This window comes from Lemur catta, chromosome 6, assembly GCF_020740605.2.
Source record: "Lemur catta isolate mLemCat1 chromosome 6, mLemCat1.pri, whole genome shotgun sequence".
NCBI lineage: Eukaryota > Metazoa > Chordata > Mammalia > Primates > Lemuridae > Lemur > Lemur catta.
The window spans coordinates 59,198,523-59,214,392 of NC_059133.1; the positions used below are offsets into that span (position 1 = coordinate 59,198,523).

At 40.6% G+C, this 15,870-nt stretch overlaps 1 protein-coding gene across 1 annotated transcript; it reads left to right on the plus strand.

Annotated features, from left to right (window-relative positions):
• The first annotated feature begins 13,325 nt into the window (after positions 1–13,325).
• LOC123640458 (olfactory receptor 10AD1) lies at positions 13,326–14,411 on the plus strand. The gene has a single exon (XM_045555070.1). The coding sequence runs from the start codon at positions 13,411–13,413 to the stop codon at positions 14,353–14,355; it is 945 nt and encodes a 314-aa protein (XP_045411026.1). The 5' UTR covers positions 13,326–13,410; the 3' UTR covers positions 14,356–14,411.
• Positions 14,412–15,870: the final 1,459 nt, after the last annotated feature.

Below are 15,870 nucleotides of genomic sequence, written 5' to 3' on the forward strand. Positions count from 1 at the left end.
ATGGTATACTGATATGAAAAAATATTTAATTGGGGACACAAGAAGTGATAACTAAGTCAGCAGAAACCCTAGAAAATTAATTCAAAATAAAATTTGGAAATGGATGGACAAGAGTTAAAGTGTTCTCAGATTTGAAGCTGAGGGCACTAGGATCATGATATTTGCCAAGCCCCTTTATCTATCCAGTCTGGTAATGGGAACAGAAATTTCCTGGGAAAGCCTATGACTGTTCTAGACTTTCCAGGCCACTTGCCATGAACAGGGCCACATAAGGGAGCCTTGGAATGGACTTGTACAAAACTATCCCCAGGGATACAGTTGGAATGGTCAGGTTTCAAGAATAGATAGTTGATCTTATTACAGTTGGTTCCCAACAGTTAGAAGCTCATGCCTGCCTTAGTGTGTGTGAGCATGCGCACACCCAAGTCAGGCGGATGAGGAAGGAGGGCAGAGGGAGAAAGAGCCTAGACTCCTAGCCCTATAAATGAGCAGCTAGTTTGCAGTGAAACCACTGCACCCTCACTCTGCACCTATGGATTCCTCCCCTGAGCCTGAGGTCAGCACAGCCAATGTCCTCGCCAGTGTGTGCCAAAGCTCATGGACAAGGTCAGTGAATGTGGTCACTTCTGCTGATACTGCCTCTGTGGACGTCCCCAGAGATGGACACTTCTGGCTCCCTCTGCAACTATCCATGTGCAGATCACACCAGGATTCTGCACACAGTGGCCATGGGGGAGATGTCACAGATCTTGACTCCATTAACCTTCCCCTTGCTCTGTTTCTCCCTCATTAGACTCTGTTGTCCCAGCTGTCGCTGGTTAGTCACTTCTTCCTCTGTGTCTCCCCTGCATGTTTGCATCAGGATCTCAGTCTGCCCACCTGCGCTGCTGGCTCTGGCTGAGGGGCAGATGGCTTGGATGTGACTGAGAGGGTCAGCCTGGCTTGTAGAGGCCTGTCTCTAATGGGTGGGGAGGGGCAGACAACCCAGAAGGTCAATCTCTTGTTCCTGGGGCTTGCAGAAGCACCCAGCTCCTTAGTTCTGATTCCACATCCAGGCAGGCATGCCCAGCATGCCTGGTCAGCCTCTTAGTCTCTTTTCCCTGTTTGGCTTTTCTTGTCCTCATTTTTTTTTCTGTCTCTAGATTGGTATTCTTGGTGTCTGTGTCTCTTGATGTACTTCTCTATATGAACCTATCTTATATTTTCACACTCTTCTTGTGTCCCTCTATTTCAGTCTTTTTAATTCTTTGGCTTTAACATTTTTCTTTCTTTTTTGTTTAGAGAGAAGAGATCTCTCCTCCTATCTCTATGATTACTTTCTCTCATTTCTTGCTTTTCTAAACTTTCCTGTTTATATTTGTGCCCATTGGTATTTTCTATTTATCTAACATTGTTCTTTCTTGTTCCCAGAGGAAAGGGAGGCTGCAAAGTAACTCAAGGGTGGTCCTTTCTTAGGGATTGTGATATAGGGCGTGAATTCCACATTTTGTTTGCAGTGTTTCTGGAAGCCAGATTAAGAGAAAAGGGGACTAAAATATATTAGGAGAAAGCCATTAGAAATAAAGTTAGAAATAAAGAACTTCCTGACAGTGAGAAGCAGGAAACATTAGGATGGATTATAAAGGGTGGGTGAGATCCTCTCCTTTCCCTGGGTTTCTGCAGGAGCAGTTTGGCTTACAAGTGGGAGGTTGGCCAAGTCTGACAGTATTTCTTCCACATGTGAAGTGAAACCATAGGGAGATAGAGAAAAAACAGAGATCAGAACTAATGTTTATTGTCTAATCTGTGCCAGCCACTAATTATATATTATTTGAGTTAATCCTCATTTTGTAGGAGATATAACTTGAGACTAAACTATCCAACTCCACATTATAGTGAGTGGCAATGCTAAGGTTGAGTTTCAGGTATGCCTAACTCTGGGGTCCCTCTACTCTGCCCCGTGCCGTGCCTCACTGCTTCCCTTTACAGTGATGAGATTCCGTTTCAGGTGTGTTGGTTTTTTTAATGCATGAGCATTTATGTATTTTATTTTTAAATTTATATATTAACTTTACAAATCATTTCTAAACTATTAGGTCTAGGTGAAAAAAAGAATTAAGTCTGCAAGGAAAAAAATATTTTCCAAGTCATTTAGCTTGAGATAACAAAATCATTTCACTTTGTCTCCCAAATATGGCTCAAAGTAAGACTGTGAATTATTTTTTTAATTGACACAATATACATATATTTATGGTATAGAATATAATTTTCATATTATACCTTGTGGAATGGCTAAATCAAACTAATTAACACCCCAATTACCTCACATACTTACCATTTTTTTGTGGTGGGAACACTTACAATCTATTCTCTTAGCAATTTTCAAGTATACAATACCTTGTTATTAACTATAGTCATCATGTTGTACAATGGATCTCTTGAACTTATTTTGCCTGTCTAACTTAAATTTTGTATCCTTTGACCAACATCTCCTCAATAACCCACTCACCCCTGCCTCCAACCCCTGGTAACCACCATTCTAGTCTCTGTTTCTGAGCTGACTTTTTAAGTTTCCACATATAAGTGAGATCATGTCATATTTGTCTTTCTATGCCTGGCTTATTTCATTTAACATAATGTTCCCCAGGTTCATCCATGTTGTAACAAATGGCACAATTTCCTTTTTTAAGACTGATTAGTATTCCATTCTGTACATGTACCACATTTTCTGTACCCATTCATCCATCAATGGACACTTAGGTTGATTCCATATATTGGCTACTGTGAATAATGCTGCAATGATTATAGGAGTGCAGATGTCTCTTTGACAAACTGGTTTCATTTCCTTTGCATATATACCCAGTAGTGGGATTGCTAGATCATATTGTAGTTCTATTTTTAACTTTTTGAGGAATGTCCATAATGTTTAACATAATGGCTATACCAATTTACATTCCCACCAACAGTGGGCATGTTCCCTTTTCTCTACTTTCTTGTAACAGTCATTTTTTGTCTTTTTGATAATAGTCGATCTAACATATGTGAGGTGATATTTCATTGTGGTTTAATTAGCATTTTCTTGATTATTAGTGATGTTGAGCAATTTTTCATATACCTGTTGGCCCTTTGTCTATCTTTTTTAAAGAAATGTCTATTCGAGTCCTTTGCCTATTTTTTATATGGGGTTATTTGTTTTCTTTCTATTGAGTTTTTTGAATCTCATAAATATATAACTGTTCACCTCTTAAAATTATCTATTTTAAATTATCCAGGACTCACTCTGTTTCAGCTTTTTCTCTTTTATGTCCTATTGATACAGAGGACAATACAAATTCTTTCTGGTATGGATTCTTTTTCTTTCTTTCTTTCTTTCTTTCTCTCTTTCTTTCTTTCTTTCTTCTCTCTCTCTCTCTCTCATCTCTCACTCTTTCTCTTTCCTTTCTTCCCTAAGCTATTTGGAGTCATTCCAATTTTTTCAGGTATTTTAAAATAGCAGAGTAGCTCAGATTAATCAATGACACATAACAGCTGAAGATATTATCCTGTCCACTGATGTTTAATAGTTCTCCTTAATTACTAAGTTCTTCTCTCCAATTTCTTTCCCATATTTGAACATACATATAGGTTCTGAATATTCAGAGGAGCTTTACTATGGCTACCTTTGCATATCATTTTTTCTCTTTTTCCTTTAGTTTTCTGGTTGTTTTACTGTTTATTTAAATGTCCATATCAAAGGTGCCTCAGAAGGGAGAGGAGCAGCAAGAAGAGTCTGGTTTTATTATAGCTTCTCTAATGGAATAGAAGATTCACATTAGGGCTCAGCTGGACAAGGGATAGGGGTCATGGAAGAAGATTAAGTCTTATGAGGTGGAGGGAGGCACAATGTGGAGTTAGGACCTTACCTATACATGAGATTGAGGTTATTTTTGGTATTTCCATTATTTGTGGTGTGTCCCATTAGTGCAGATCATCAAGGAGGACCTTCCAGGAGAGTTTGTGTCCTACACTTACCTTTTGTACATCACAAGGCTCTGGCTCATGCCAAGTCTGGGCACATTTATAACACTTGGCACTGCCCAGGCATCTTCGAGGGGCTGCAGGTACTTCAGAGATCATCAGTTTTGGAGGAATGTGAAGAAATTAAAGTGGATCCAGTAGCAAAGAGGCAGACAAAGCAAAGTGAAGGCAGAAAAAACTGAGCAGGAAGCAATGAGAGAATTTAGAACGTTACTACAATTTAACTCAATTTGACAAATCTCTGTTGCAAGTCAATTATTGGCAAGGCACCATGAAAAGTAAAGAGACTACTCACTATCCATCTTGCTGAAGAAAAGGGAGATGGGGATGAACTTAAAATAGAAAAGAAGTGAAATGAATCGGCCTGTAGGAACACTTCTGAAGTGAGTTTGTGCGACATTGGAATAGGTTGCTAAATTGTGGCAGAGTCGCCAGCAGAGGCCTCCAGGAACTCACACTAAGGATTAGTTGTCCTTCCTTAAAAGTTACTTACCTCTGTCCTCCAAATGCCTATCCAAACAGGGATCCACATACTTATGGCAAAACTTTATTACCTATTATCTCTCAATTTGATTCCTAAATTCCTCAAAGTTCATGTAGATGTATTAGTGAAAATTGTGGAGTTCCAAAATTATTTCTCAAATTTTTAAATCTTTAAAAATGCTATAATTCTAGGGCCTTCTGAGTAACATTTAAAATCATATTGGGAAGGCCGGGTGCCATGGCTCACGCCTGTAATCCTAGCACTCTGGGAGGCCGAGGCGGGCGGATTCTTTGAGCTCAGGAGTTCGAGACCAGCCTGAGCAAGAGCGAGACCCTGTCTCTACTAAAAATAGAAAGAAATTATATGGACAGATAAAATATATATACATAGAAAAATTAGCCAGGCATGGTGGCACATGCCTGTAGTCCCAGCTACTCGGGAGGCTGAGGCAGTAGGATTGCTTAAGCCCAGGAGTTTGAGGTTGCTGTGAGCTAGGCTGACGCCACGGCACTCTAGCGCGGGCAACAGAGTGAGACTCTGTCTCAAAAAAAAAAAGAGAAAAAAAATCATATTGGGAAAAACTATTTTTTCCTGGCCATTTAAGGATAGGGTAAGGGCCTGGCCTTGTCTTTCCAATGGTGGGGCTGGTGCAATAGCCTGCAGGGTCAGGGAGTCCTGGTGGACAAGGGCTCTAGTCTTTCAGGGTCTTTCTACAGACTGTGCTTTTCTGATTTCTCTCCTTTTTGCTCCCGGTGAAGGGTCTCATTATAGTTTTCTCTCTTTCTGACATTGTTAATGTGAGACACCTACCTAATCAGATGCAGTTACTTGGTTCTCTCCTTGCACAAATAGGCCACAGAGTCTTACAAAAACCACTGCAACTTGTGCACTCTCTTTCCCCTTTTCTCTGGTTGTGGATAACCCCAGTTTCACTAATAATGACCTCTGTAAGATCCTGGTTACTTGTGTATTTTAGCAAGGCTACTTCCAGGGCTCATTCTTCTTTGATTTCTAGGGCTTGTCATGTCTGTATTTGCAAATGATTAAAGGCCCTTCTTTTGCTTTTATTAATATGATTTCTAAACACCGTTAGTTTTCCCATTTAGTAAAAATGTCTTTATTCTCTTATTTAGTTAACAAATAGAAATTGACTTGCCACTTTAAGGCAAACCGTATACTTTGAATCAGGAGGGTGGAATCAGGAGGCTAGAACCAGGAGAGTGGATGCCTTTGACTTCTTCCTCCTGCAGGCTGCCTATTGATTTAACCTTATTTGACCAGGGGAATTTTCAGAGCAGAAAGAGGAAATAACAAGGCTTATAAATCCTAAGTGCTGGTTCTTAGTTCTCAACCTTGAATAGCAAAAGAAATCTTCATTCAATTCTCAAGTAAGCCCCAATGAATTTACATCTCTTTACTTTATATATTTGATTTCAAAATTATTAAGTATTGGCCATTATAGAATTTGGCACCTCTAATCTGTCCACTCATCAAATTTGGAGACAGGAGTCTCCATTTATCTTCCTTAATAAAGACTGAGGGGAAACTGCTTTTCATCACTGAGTCTATCCTTTATACCACAATAATCATGTATCAATTAATAATTCAACTTACTAACTGGACAGGGTGGCTCATGCTTGTAATCCTAGCATTTTGGGAGGCCTAAGCGGGAGGATTTCTTCAGGCCAGGAGTTCAAGACCAGACTGAGCACTATATGTGAGATCTCAAAACCCCCATCTCTACAAAAAATTTTTAAACATCAGCCAGGTGTGGCAGCGCACCTGTAATCCTAGAGACTAGAGAGGCTGAGGTGGGAGGATTGCTCAAGCCCAGGAGTTTGAGGTTGCAGTGAGCTATGATCACACCACTGTACTCCATCCTGGGTGACAGAGCAAGACCGTGGCTCTAAAATATAAATAAATAAATAAATGTCAATTTACTAAAAGAACATCCTTTTATGGCTCTTTCTGCCCCATCAGATCCTCCTCAAATAAATTAGATAAAATTTCAAATTTATATCTAAACTGAAGACTTTCTGGGCTTAACTCTTATTCCCACTTTAATTGGCCTTTTTTTTCTTTTACAAAAATGTCTTTTCCCAAGAGCAGCCTCTTTGAATCTGTCAGTCACTAGCAGATATTTTTCCTCATACCTGCCTTCTTTTTAAGCTTTGTGCACATTTTTTCCTGTTTTGTTATTTCATTACTCTTGAGATTCCCTCAGTACTTTATTGAAGCCTTATCAGAGCTCTTAGTCATATTGTGTTATATTTTTTCTGTTTTTCTCTTTTTTATATATATATATATTTTTTATTTCAGAATATTACAGGGGTACAAACGTGGAGCTTACATATATTGCCTTTGCACCGCCCAAGTAAGAGCTGCAAGTATTTTGTTTGTCAAATATCCCTGTCCTTGGCTATACTGCATGCTCTGCATGGACACAGAGTCTATAGTACTTTTTTTTAACTTTTATTATTTTTCACTTTTTTTTTTTAAGAGGTGGGGTCTTACTATGTTGCCCAGGCAGGTCTTTAACATCTGGGCTCATATGATCATGTCCCTCTGAGGTAGCTGGGACTACAGGTACACACCACTGCACCCGACAGAATCTATAGTACTTAACAATGCTTAGGAAATACATTTGTAATTGGTGGACTCTGTTTTTAAAAAGCTTCAGGCATTTTGAGGATTACTGACATTTAAAAACACAAATGCCTAATTTAATATTTTTATTTATCCAGTGGCCTAGAAAAAGGAATGGTAAATTAAAATTTATTGAGCATCTGCCCTGTTGCAGATACTGTTTTATGTCATTTACATACACACACACACCTATATTTTTGGTTGAATGAATAAATTTCCTCTTAATCTTCCCAACAAACCTATCAGAAAAACATGTATTTCATTTGACAGATAAAAAAAATAGGTTTATAGGAGTTTATATCTAAAGTTGATGTAACTAGCAACATCAAATAAATAGAAAATTAGACTTTGGGTGGCCATTTATTCCACTATTCTTTCAACAAATATATATTGGAAAACTGTTCCGTGCTGAGCAGTGTGTGAGGAGATAAGGATATAAAATCTCTATATTTAAGGAGCTCATAATCTAGAGGGGAAGGCATTATAGCATGTGTTGGGTGTTTTCTCTAGTAGAGACAGGAATAAGTGCAATTTCAGATGAGTAAGAGTTACTAAAGGCTTCACTGTGGAGGCAGGAGTTGAGGTTTGTCTTGTAGAAGCAAGGGTTTTTCAAATGGAGAGAATGTGTGGAGAGTGAATTCCAGATAGAGGGAATAGCATACGCGGAGACTTGGAGGTTTAGAAAACTGTGGAATGTTTGGGAAAGGTAGGTAGTAGCTGGAGTATAGGGTACCTGTTGGAGAGTAGAAGGTAATATTTACCAGCATTTGGGCATGATGTCTCATGCCTGTAGTCCCAGCGCTTTGGGAGGCTGAGGCCAGAGGATTGCTTGAGGCCAGGAATTTGAGACTAGCCTTAGCAAGAGCAAGATCTGACCCTGTCTCTACAAAAAAAAAAAAAATAGAAAACTTAGCCAGGCATCCTGGTGGTGCCTGCCTGTAGTCCCAGCTACTTTGGAGGCTGAGGTGAGAGAATTGCTTGAGCCCAGGAGTTTGAGGTTGCAACCACTGCACTCCAGCCTGGGCAACAGAGCGAGACCCTGTCAATAAATCAATCCATCCATCCATCCATCCATCCATCCATACATACATACATACATAAAATTTACCAACATGTAATGGGAACTTAACATCAAGGTTAGAAAAAAGGGAGTGGAAAGTGATTTCTTGGTTTCTGACTGGGGTCAATAAGAATTTCTTTTTTTTTTTTTATTTCAGCTCATCATGGGGGTACAAAAGCTCAGGTTATATACATTGTCCATGTCCCGCCCATCCCCCTGAGTCAGAGCCTCAAGCGTGTCCATTCTCCAGACAGTGCGCCTGGCACTCACCATGTAGTCATACCTCCATCCCCTCCCCCCACCCCCCACCTCCCCGAGTCAGCACCTTCAAGCATGACCAATACCATGAACTAAGGAAGAAGATTCGAGAGAGGAGCTCTCCTGGAGGCATTCACTGATAACTGTTCAGGCTGCTGTCCTTTGTCTTTGCACTAGCTGAAATCTAAACTGGACCTGACATACTGGAACTTTCATTGAAATATTCTCAAGCATCTACAGAGTAGGAAATTATACTCCTTAGCCCATCATTTTAATATTTAAAATCTCTTGTGGGACAGAAATTTCCTCCATCATTTCTGCTGACCTTAAAGGAAATGGAAAACTGCTGGTCACCATAGAGGCATTTCCCAGAATGGACTTCCTTAAATGCCTTAAAGCTCCCTTTTTAGTGTTGTGGGTTTGGTTTTTGTTTTGTTTTTTTACTTCTTCCACCTCCCCCTTCCCTTCCCACTCTCAATAAAAAATATAATTCTCTTTAGGTAAGATCTGGTTATTCATGGCCAGAAGTACTGCCTCCATGGTGATTTAGAACCAATGCCATTTTCCAAACTTAAATCATACATATGCTATTTAATTACTCCACCGCACCCCTACTCAGTTCTCCATGTTATTAGGTCAGTTTATTGTCCTTTTAATTGTGATGTCACGATTGGAGTATAGGCCTGGGGGGAAGCAACCAGGAAGCTTCTAGCTACTTTTAGCATTATTAATTTTCAGTTTAAAGAAGAGAAGTCTATGGGAACTTAGTGACTTCAAACCTCTAAATCAGAAATTTTTTACACTTTGTGGGTTCCAGCTGCCTTTGAGAATTTGATAAATTGTGTACTCTCCAAGAAAAATGCTGAAATGACCACAACTTTTCCTACAACATTTCAGAGGTGCATAGATACTCTGAAACGTATCTATTGATTTCCTGGGAGTCCATCAACCCCAGGTTAAATATATCTACAATAAAGTAGGGTTTTTTTTTTGTATGTTTGTTTGTTTTGAGACAGAGTCTTACTCTGTCGCCCTGGCTAAAATGCAGTGGCATTTTACTGTTAGGCATTTTAATGTTGCAGTGGCATAGCTCACTGCAACCTCAAACTCCTGGGCTCAAGCAATCCTCCTGTCTCAGCCTCCCAAGTAGCTGGGACTACAGGCACGCATCGTGATGCCCGGCTAATTTTTTTACTTTTAGTAGATATGGAGTCTTGCTCTTGCTCAGGCTGGTCTCAGCCTCCTGAGCTCAAGCAATCCTCCTGCCTCAGCCTCCCACAGTGCTAGGATTACAGGTTTGAGCCACCGCATCCGGCCTACCATAAAGTTTTTTCACCCATAAAAGTGATGCTTTTCTGCGTCATGAAATGATGTATTTAATCCAAAAAGTAAGAGATTTAAGTATGCATGAAATAAACTAAGTTTCAAGTGGTACACAGAATTTGAAATTTCGAGAGGCATATTTTATTTAAAGCATACCAGCAAGAATATAGTCAAGACTCATGAAGCCTGAAACTTTCTAAGAGAAGAATCTACGTGATTTAAGGCTGGCGAGTTCATTTATAACTTAAGTGAACTAACCTTACTCCTAAAACAAACAGATTGTATAGAATTAATGAACAATAAAACGCTGTATTATATTATATCTCCGTGGTCATAGCATGCTAGGAGAACAATGAAACATTGTAGCTAACTGTTGAATGTATCCAATAGTGTCTTCCTCCTCTTAGGTAAATATAACAAGAATCAGAGCCTTCCATTGTAATGAGACATTTTCCCACCAGTCTCATCTACAATAGTACCCTTTGTTCATTGTGCTCCTGTGGTGATGGAATGTAGACTTCTCTCCCTTAACTCACCTGCGCTGTACTTTGACAATGCAAAATATGTGGCTCACTAGAATTCTTTCCATCCAGGATCTGCTAGGCATTATTATGACTTTGAATTTGTTTTAATTGTAACCAAAACTCTATCATATTCATTTACAATTTTATTTTCATATATGTGATAATATTACTAGTAAAAATTGTTTGGGATTTTGAGAGGGGTTAATTAAATCAATTATGACACCACTCTAGACCCACAGCTGAAAATTCATTCCCTATTCTTTTCTCCTTGCCAAACTGTGTTCAAGTACATTGTCCAACATAATTTATCAGTTCTTCAATGAGATTACACTATATCATTAAGATACAATAATAAAATGAAGATTCAAATGTCATGAAGTATATGAAGTACTTTGTAAACTACTGTTAATTTAAATAAGATTATAGACCTTGAACTCTTTCAATAGGAAGCCCAAGGAGTAATGGGTGTTTTTTTGTCTTTACACACTTGTCAGAAAAAAATACTATGAGCCTCTTTTAGTTTAACAAAGAAATCTGACAAGTATATACTGTATACCTTTCAGAAAGCATAAGTTTCAATTTAAATATTACAATGGCCATTAATTAAGACAACTAATAAAAATTACATTTTAGAGGTTCAAAATTAGTTTTAGAAGACACAGCAACAATTTCTGAAGTCCATTCTTGGAAGATTCTTTCCCAGAAGTAATATTTGCAAGGACACATTTTATGTTACAGAATAATATGTACTTATCTGTGGCTAAAGGAATAAAGGAATTAATGTTTTCTTCTTATTTTCTTGCTGGTATTTCTTCAACTAATAGGAAGGCATATCATTTTCAAGTCAAAGTGTTAGAATTCAATTTGTTAGCACTGAGACAAAATTTTAAAAGTCTGAAAAGGTCCAAACATACAATATGAAAAAGAGGGGGCAGAATAAAATTATTAGCACATGGTATATAGGCTATGTAAGGTTTCACACCTAAAGTGTATACGCATGTAACCAGTAATATTATTTAAGTAGACATTCATCTCTAATAGTATCGATTGGTCAAAGAACTAATCATCAGACATACCTTCTCTTCCAGAGTGGCCCACCAGGTCAGACCATCCTCCCTAGACCAACTCCTCTTCAAACACCATGGGATCATTTCTGTTACTTGCCACAGTGATTCAGTGATAAACATCATTATCAGCCAAACAACAGAATGAGGTAGGATGTGATTTCCATGATATTGTCCCATTTTTTTTTAGACAAATGTTTGACTGGGTAACTCCTAATGGTAGCTAACAAGGCACTAGATGATAGGTATCACAGAACCCTTTCTGGCACAGGGAATCATAGGTAAGCATTTATCCTCCAGTAGGTCCTAGTGATTCCTCAGGTCAAACCTCAATTTCGTCTTGGACAAGTCCCAGGCTTCTCTGCAGTGTAGTTCACTGACATATTTTGCCCAGACTCTGACCTTAAGTCACAACATGTCCACTGAGCCCAGGCTTCCAAGCCACATCTTAAACAGTGCCGTCTGCTCTGCCCTTCCCTTTCTGGGTCTCCAAGAGAAGTCCTAGGTACAAGAAAAGCACCCCAAAGTAGAGATGATAGGAATGGCCTACTGCCCAGACACTACCTCAACCTACCATGAAATCACACCTGGAGAGAATCTAGAGATGCAAGGAGTGGCAGTGATAGGGCAGGTACCTTCTAAAATGTAGATAGAGGCCAGGCTTGGTGGCTCATACCTGTAATCCCAGCACCCTGGGAGGCCAAGGCAGGAGGATCGCCTGAAGCCAGGAATTCAAGACCTGCCTGGGCAACAGAGCAAGACCCTATCTCTACAAAAAAATTAAAAAATTAGCCAGGCATGATGGCATGCACCTATAGTCCCAGCCACTCAGGAGGCTGAGACAGGAGGATCACCTGAGCCCAAGAGTTTGAGGTTGCAGTGAGTTATGATGATGCCACTGCACTCTAGCCTGGGCAATGAAGTGAGACCCTGTCTCAAAAATAAATAAATAATTAAACTGCAGATAGAGAATATAAGAGAGTGAAAGACATGGAAAAGAGAGGCGAGTTCAACCAGAGATAGATGAATGGCAGTCAACCATCACCAAAGATGGGAAAGGGAGGGGGAGAAGAAAAGGGTAAGGATTGGAACTGGGTAGAAAAAGGAAAAAAAGACTAACAGAGAGAGTAGAGTGACAGTTTATAGAAAATGGAATAGGACAGGAGAAAATAGAGGAGTGGTTGCCAGAACTGAAAGTCAAGCAAGAATATACTAATCTATAAGCATGTGAAAGTGGAAGGGATGTGATACATCCCAGCTCCAAAACAAGATGAAAAGTACAAGAGAGATTTAATATGAACATAACAACTTCCTAAAAATTACAATAGTGAGGTAAGTGGGTGAGAATTGTGAATGCTCATTCTCTGAAGATGGAAAAAGAAACAAGAGGCAAAGGGACAGATTCAAGTTCTCTGAAAGTCCATTCCAGAAAGGTGGGAGTTATGCCCTGCTCATAGCTCCCCTTTTCTCACAGGGATGGTTGGGTCCTGTCCACCCAATGGTGTGTAATTCTAAATTCTGATCCCAGGAGGGAAACTGTCTCCTGCTGGGAAAACATGCAAGAGCTCTCACCCAGGCCCCATACCCAGCATACACAGCATGGGCGGGTGATGTAGCAGCAGCAACTGCTGGGAGAGTGAGTCTGGGAAGAGGAAGATGACTGGGAAGAGCTAGTACTGTCTCCAGAAATATGCAAATCACTCTCATCTGAGGGACCATCCAGAGGATTAGAATGTTTTTTATTTTCCCTGACACTTCAACGCATTCATCATTTTAAATTAGGTACACAGAGACTGAGCATTTTTTTCTTCTAGAAAAATACATGTTCAAATATCTCTCCAGTGCTTCCTAAATATGATCTTCTATAAGCTAATAGCCACCATTCCCTCCCTCCAAACACTCCATTCCTCAATTCCTAAAATGTTTCTTCATTTGGCATGGGTCTTGGACCCAACTATTAATAGTTGGGTTTCTGGGCCCAAGTGAGGACCTCATACTACCCTACAGCTATCTCCATTGTGCTTTTCCTGTCCTCCCTCCTCAAGCAGGTCCCAGATGGCGAGCCTGAGGAACAGCAGCACAGTGATAGAGTTTATCCTTGTGGGTTTTGAGCACAGCTCCCCTTCCACTCGGGCATTGCTCTTTGCCCTCTTCCTGGTCCTCTACAGCCTTGCCATGGCCATGAATGGCCTCACCATCTTCATCACCTGGACAGACCCGAGGCTCAGCAGCCCCATGTACTTCTTCCTTGGCCACCTATCTCTCCTGGATGTCTGCTTCATCACCACCACCATCCCGCAGATGCTGATCTACCTGGTGGTCAAGAACCACACTGTCTCCTTTGTCTCTTGCATGGCCCAGATGTACTTGGTCTTCTGCGTGGGTGTGGCTGAGTGCATCCTCTTAGCTTTTATGGCCTATGACCGTTATGTTGCTATCTGCCACCCACTTAGCTATGCCCAGATCATGAGCCAGAAGATCTGTGTCAGACTGGTGGGTACTGCCTGGTTCTTTGGGCTCATCAATGGCATCTTTCTTGAGTATATGTCATTCCGGAATCCTTTCTGCAGGGACAACCACATAGAAAACTTCTTCTGTGAGGCCCCCATAGTCATCGCCCTCTCTTGTGGGGACCCTCAGTTTAGTCTGAGGATGATCTTTGCTGATGCCATCGTGGTGCTGCTCAGCCCCATGGTGCTCATTGTCACCTCCTATGCCCGCATCCTGGCCTCTATCGTCGGGAAAGCCTCCTCCTCAGGTCGGGGGAAGACTTTCTCTACTTGTGCTTCCCACCTGACTGTGGTCATCTTTTTCTACACTTCAGCTATGTTCTCTTACATGAATCCCCGCAGCACACATGGGCCTGACAAAGACAAGCCTTTCTCCCTCCTCTACACCATCATCACCCCCATGTGCAATCCCATCATCTACAGTTTCCGCAACAAGGAAATGAAGGGGGCCATGGCGAGGGCCCTTGGGAGAAGCAGCCTGACCAGGTAGAGTCTGTCTAGCAGGAAGGCCCCTGGAGGGGAAGCTCCCTCCCCTGGGCTGGGGTGAGTTACCCCTTCCCCAGCCCTGACAGGCATGTAACTCCCTAACGCTAAAAGGCTCTAGGAAAGAGCATTCATGGCTTCTTTGGCACTAGATTCAGACCTGGAAGTTCCTCCTGATGTCCAGCTGGTGTTCTCTTGGACCTTCCTCAGGAGAATTTGAGACTTTTCTTAGTTGTTTTTTTCCCCTTTAAGTTCTCACAACAGGATTTAATAAATAAGTGCACTTAACTCCATTTAATTCTATTTGTATAATAGTTTTACATGCTATTCCCCAGCCTGAGCTTTGCATATACATCTAGGATTAAACTTTTTCTCTTTCAACTTATTGTTCTAGTCTGTTTTCCTTTCTCACATTCCATTCTCATTTCCTGGATCTGCCCTCATCCACCCCACTTCTATGAGAAAAATTAAGTGAAGAAGTGAGAAAAAGGGAATTAGGGAGAGTGTTGACATCAGGAAAAGTCAGTTAGAGAAAAGAAGATCAGCAGCCTGAACTCTGTCTTCTTAGCCCCCACCAGCCAATAAGGGAGTATTTATGGTGGCACTAAATGCCAATACTGCACTCAATTTGTGCTTTGTGTTGTTGGGGGCAGGGCAGGAGAAGCCAGTGTGTCAAACCCCTTTTCCTAAAATCCTCTAGTTTCCTTTAGTAACAAGACTGTCTGCCTGATATTTCCCTTCCCATGCAAGTAGTAAGTGCCTCTACCAAGCTGCTAAGGCTACCAGTTTCCTTCCCTATCACCATACACCCACTGGCTTCCTTTTTCTGTTACATCATTCATTTCATTCCAACTCAATCCTATTCCACCTTACCTCTTCATCTTAAATGAATCCAGTCCATTCCCTGTACTTTAAGGAACAGCTCTCCTCCACCACACTTCCTCCACCATTGCAGAGGTCTGTTTACAACCTTGTCCTCTCTGGCTTCCTCTCGTTTCTCTCCTTAACCAAGCCTAGCTTTCTTTGAGAGGGCACTACATTCTCAGCAGTTCTTTTCTTGAAAATTGCACTTTTCTCATGCCCCTTTCATAATATTAATAAACAAGGAAGGGTAGGCCCGTTCTTTATTTTCCAGTGCACTTTCATAATATTAATGGACCTCATTTGAGACCCTCTCAAGTAGACATACTACCCTTTCCACATCCTGCAAATCGCATACTGCCTTGTGCAATAATGACTTAAAACAGTTGCTTCACTTTACAAAACTCTTATCTTTTGAGTCCAAATTGATTTCCTAGAAATCAGAGAATGTGAGAAGCTCTTCTTGGCAAGGAGGAAGAAATGATACACCACTGTAATCAGGAAGAAACAATAAACGCAGAACCTAAAGATTTCCATTGCCAAACAAAAACTGCATCAAAGTTAGTTAGACGAAAAAAGACTTTAAAACTTGCAATAGGAGAGTAAACTGAATTCCGCTGAAACAAGGGGCTGGGGAGTTTTTAAGAGCTTCAGTAGGCGT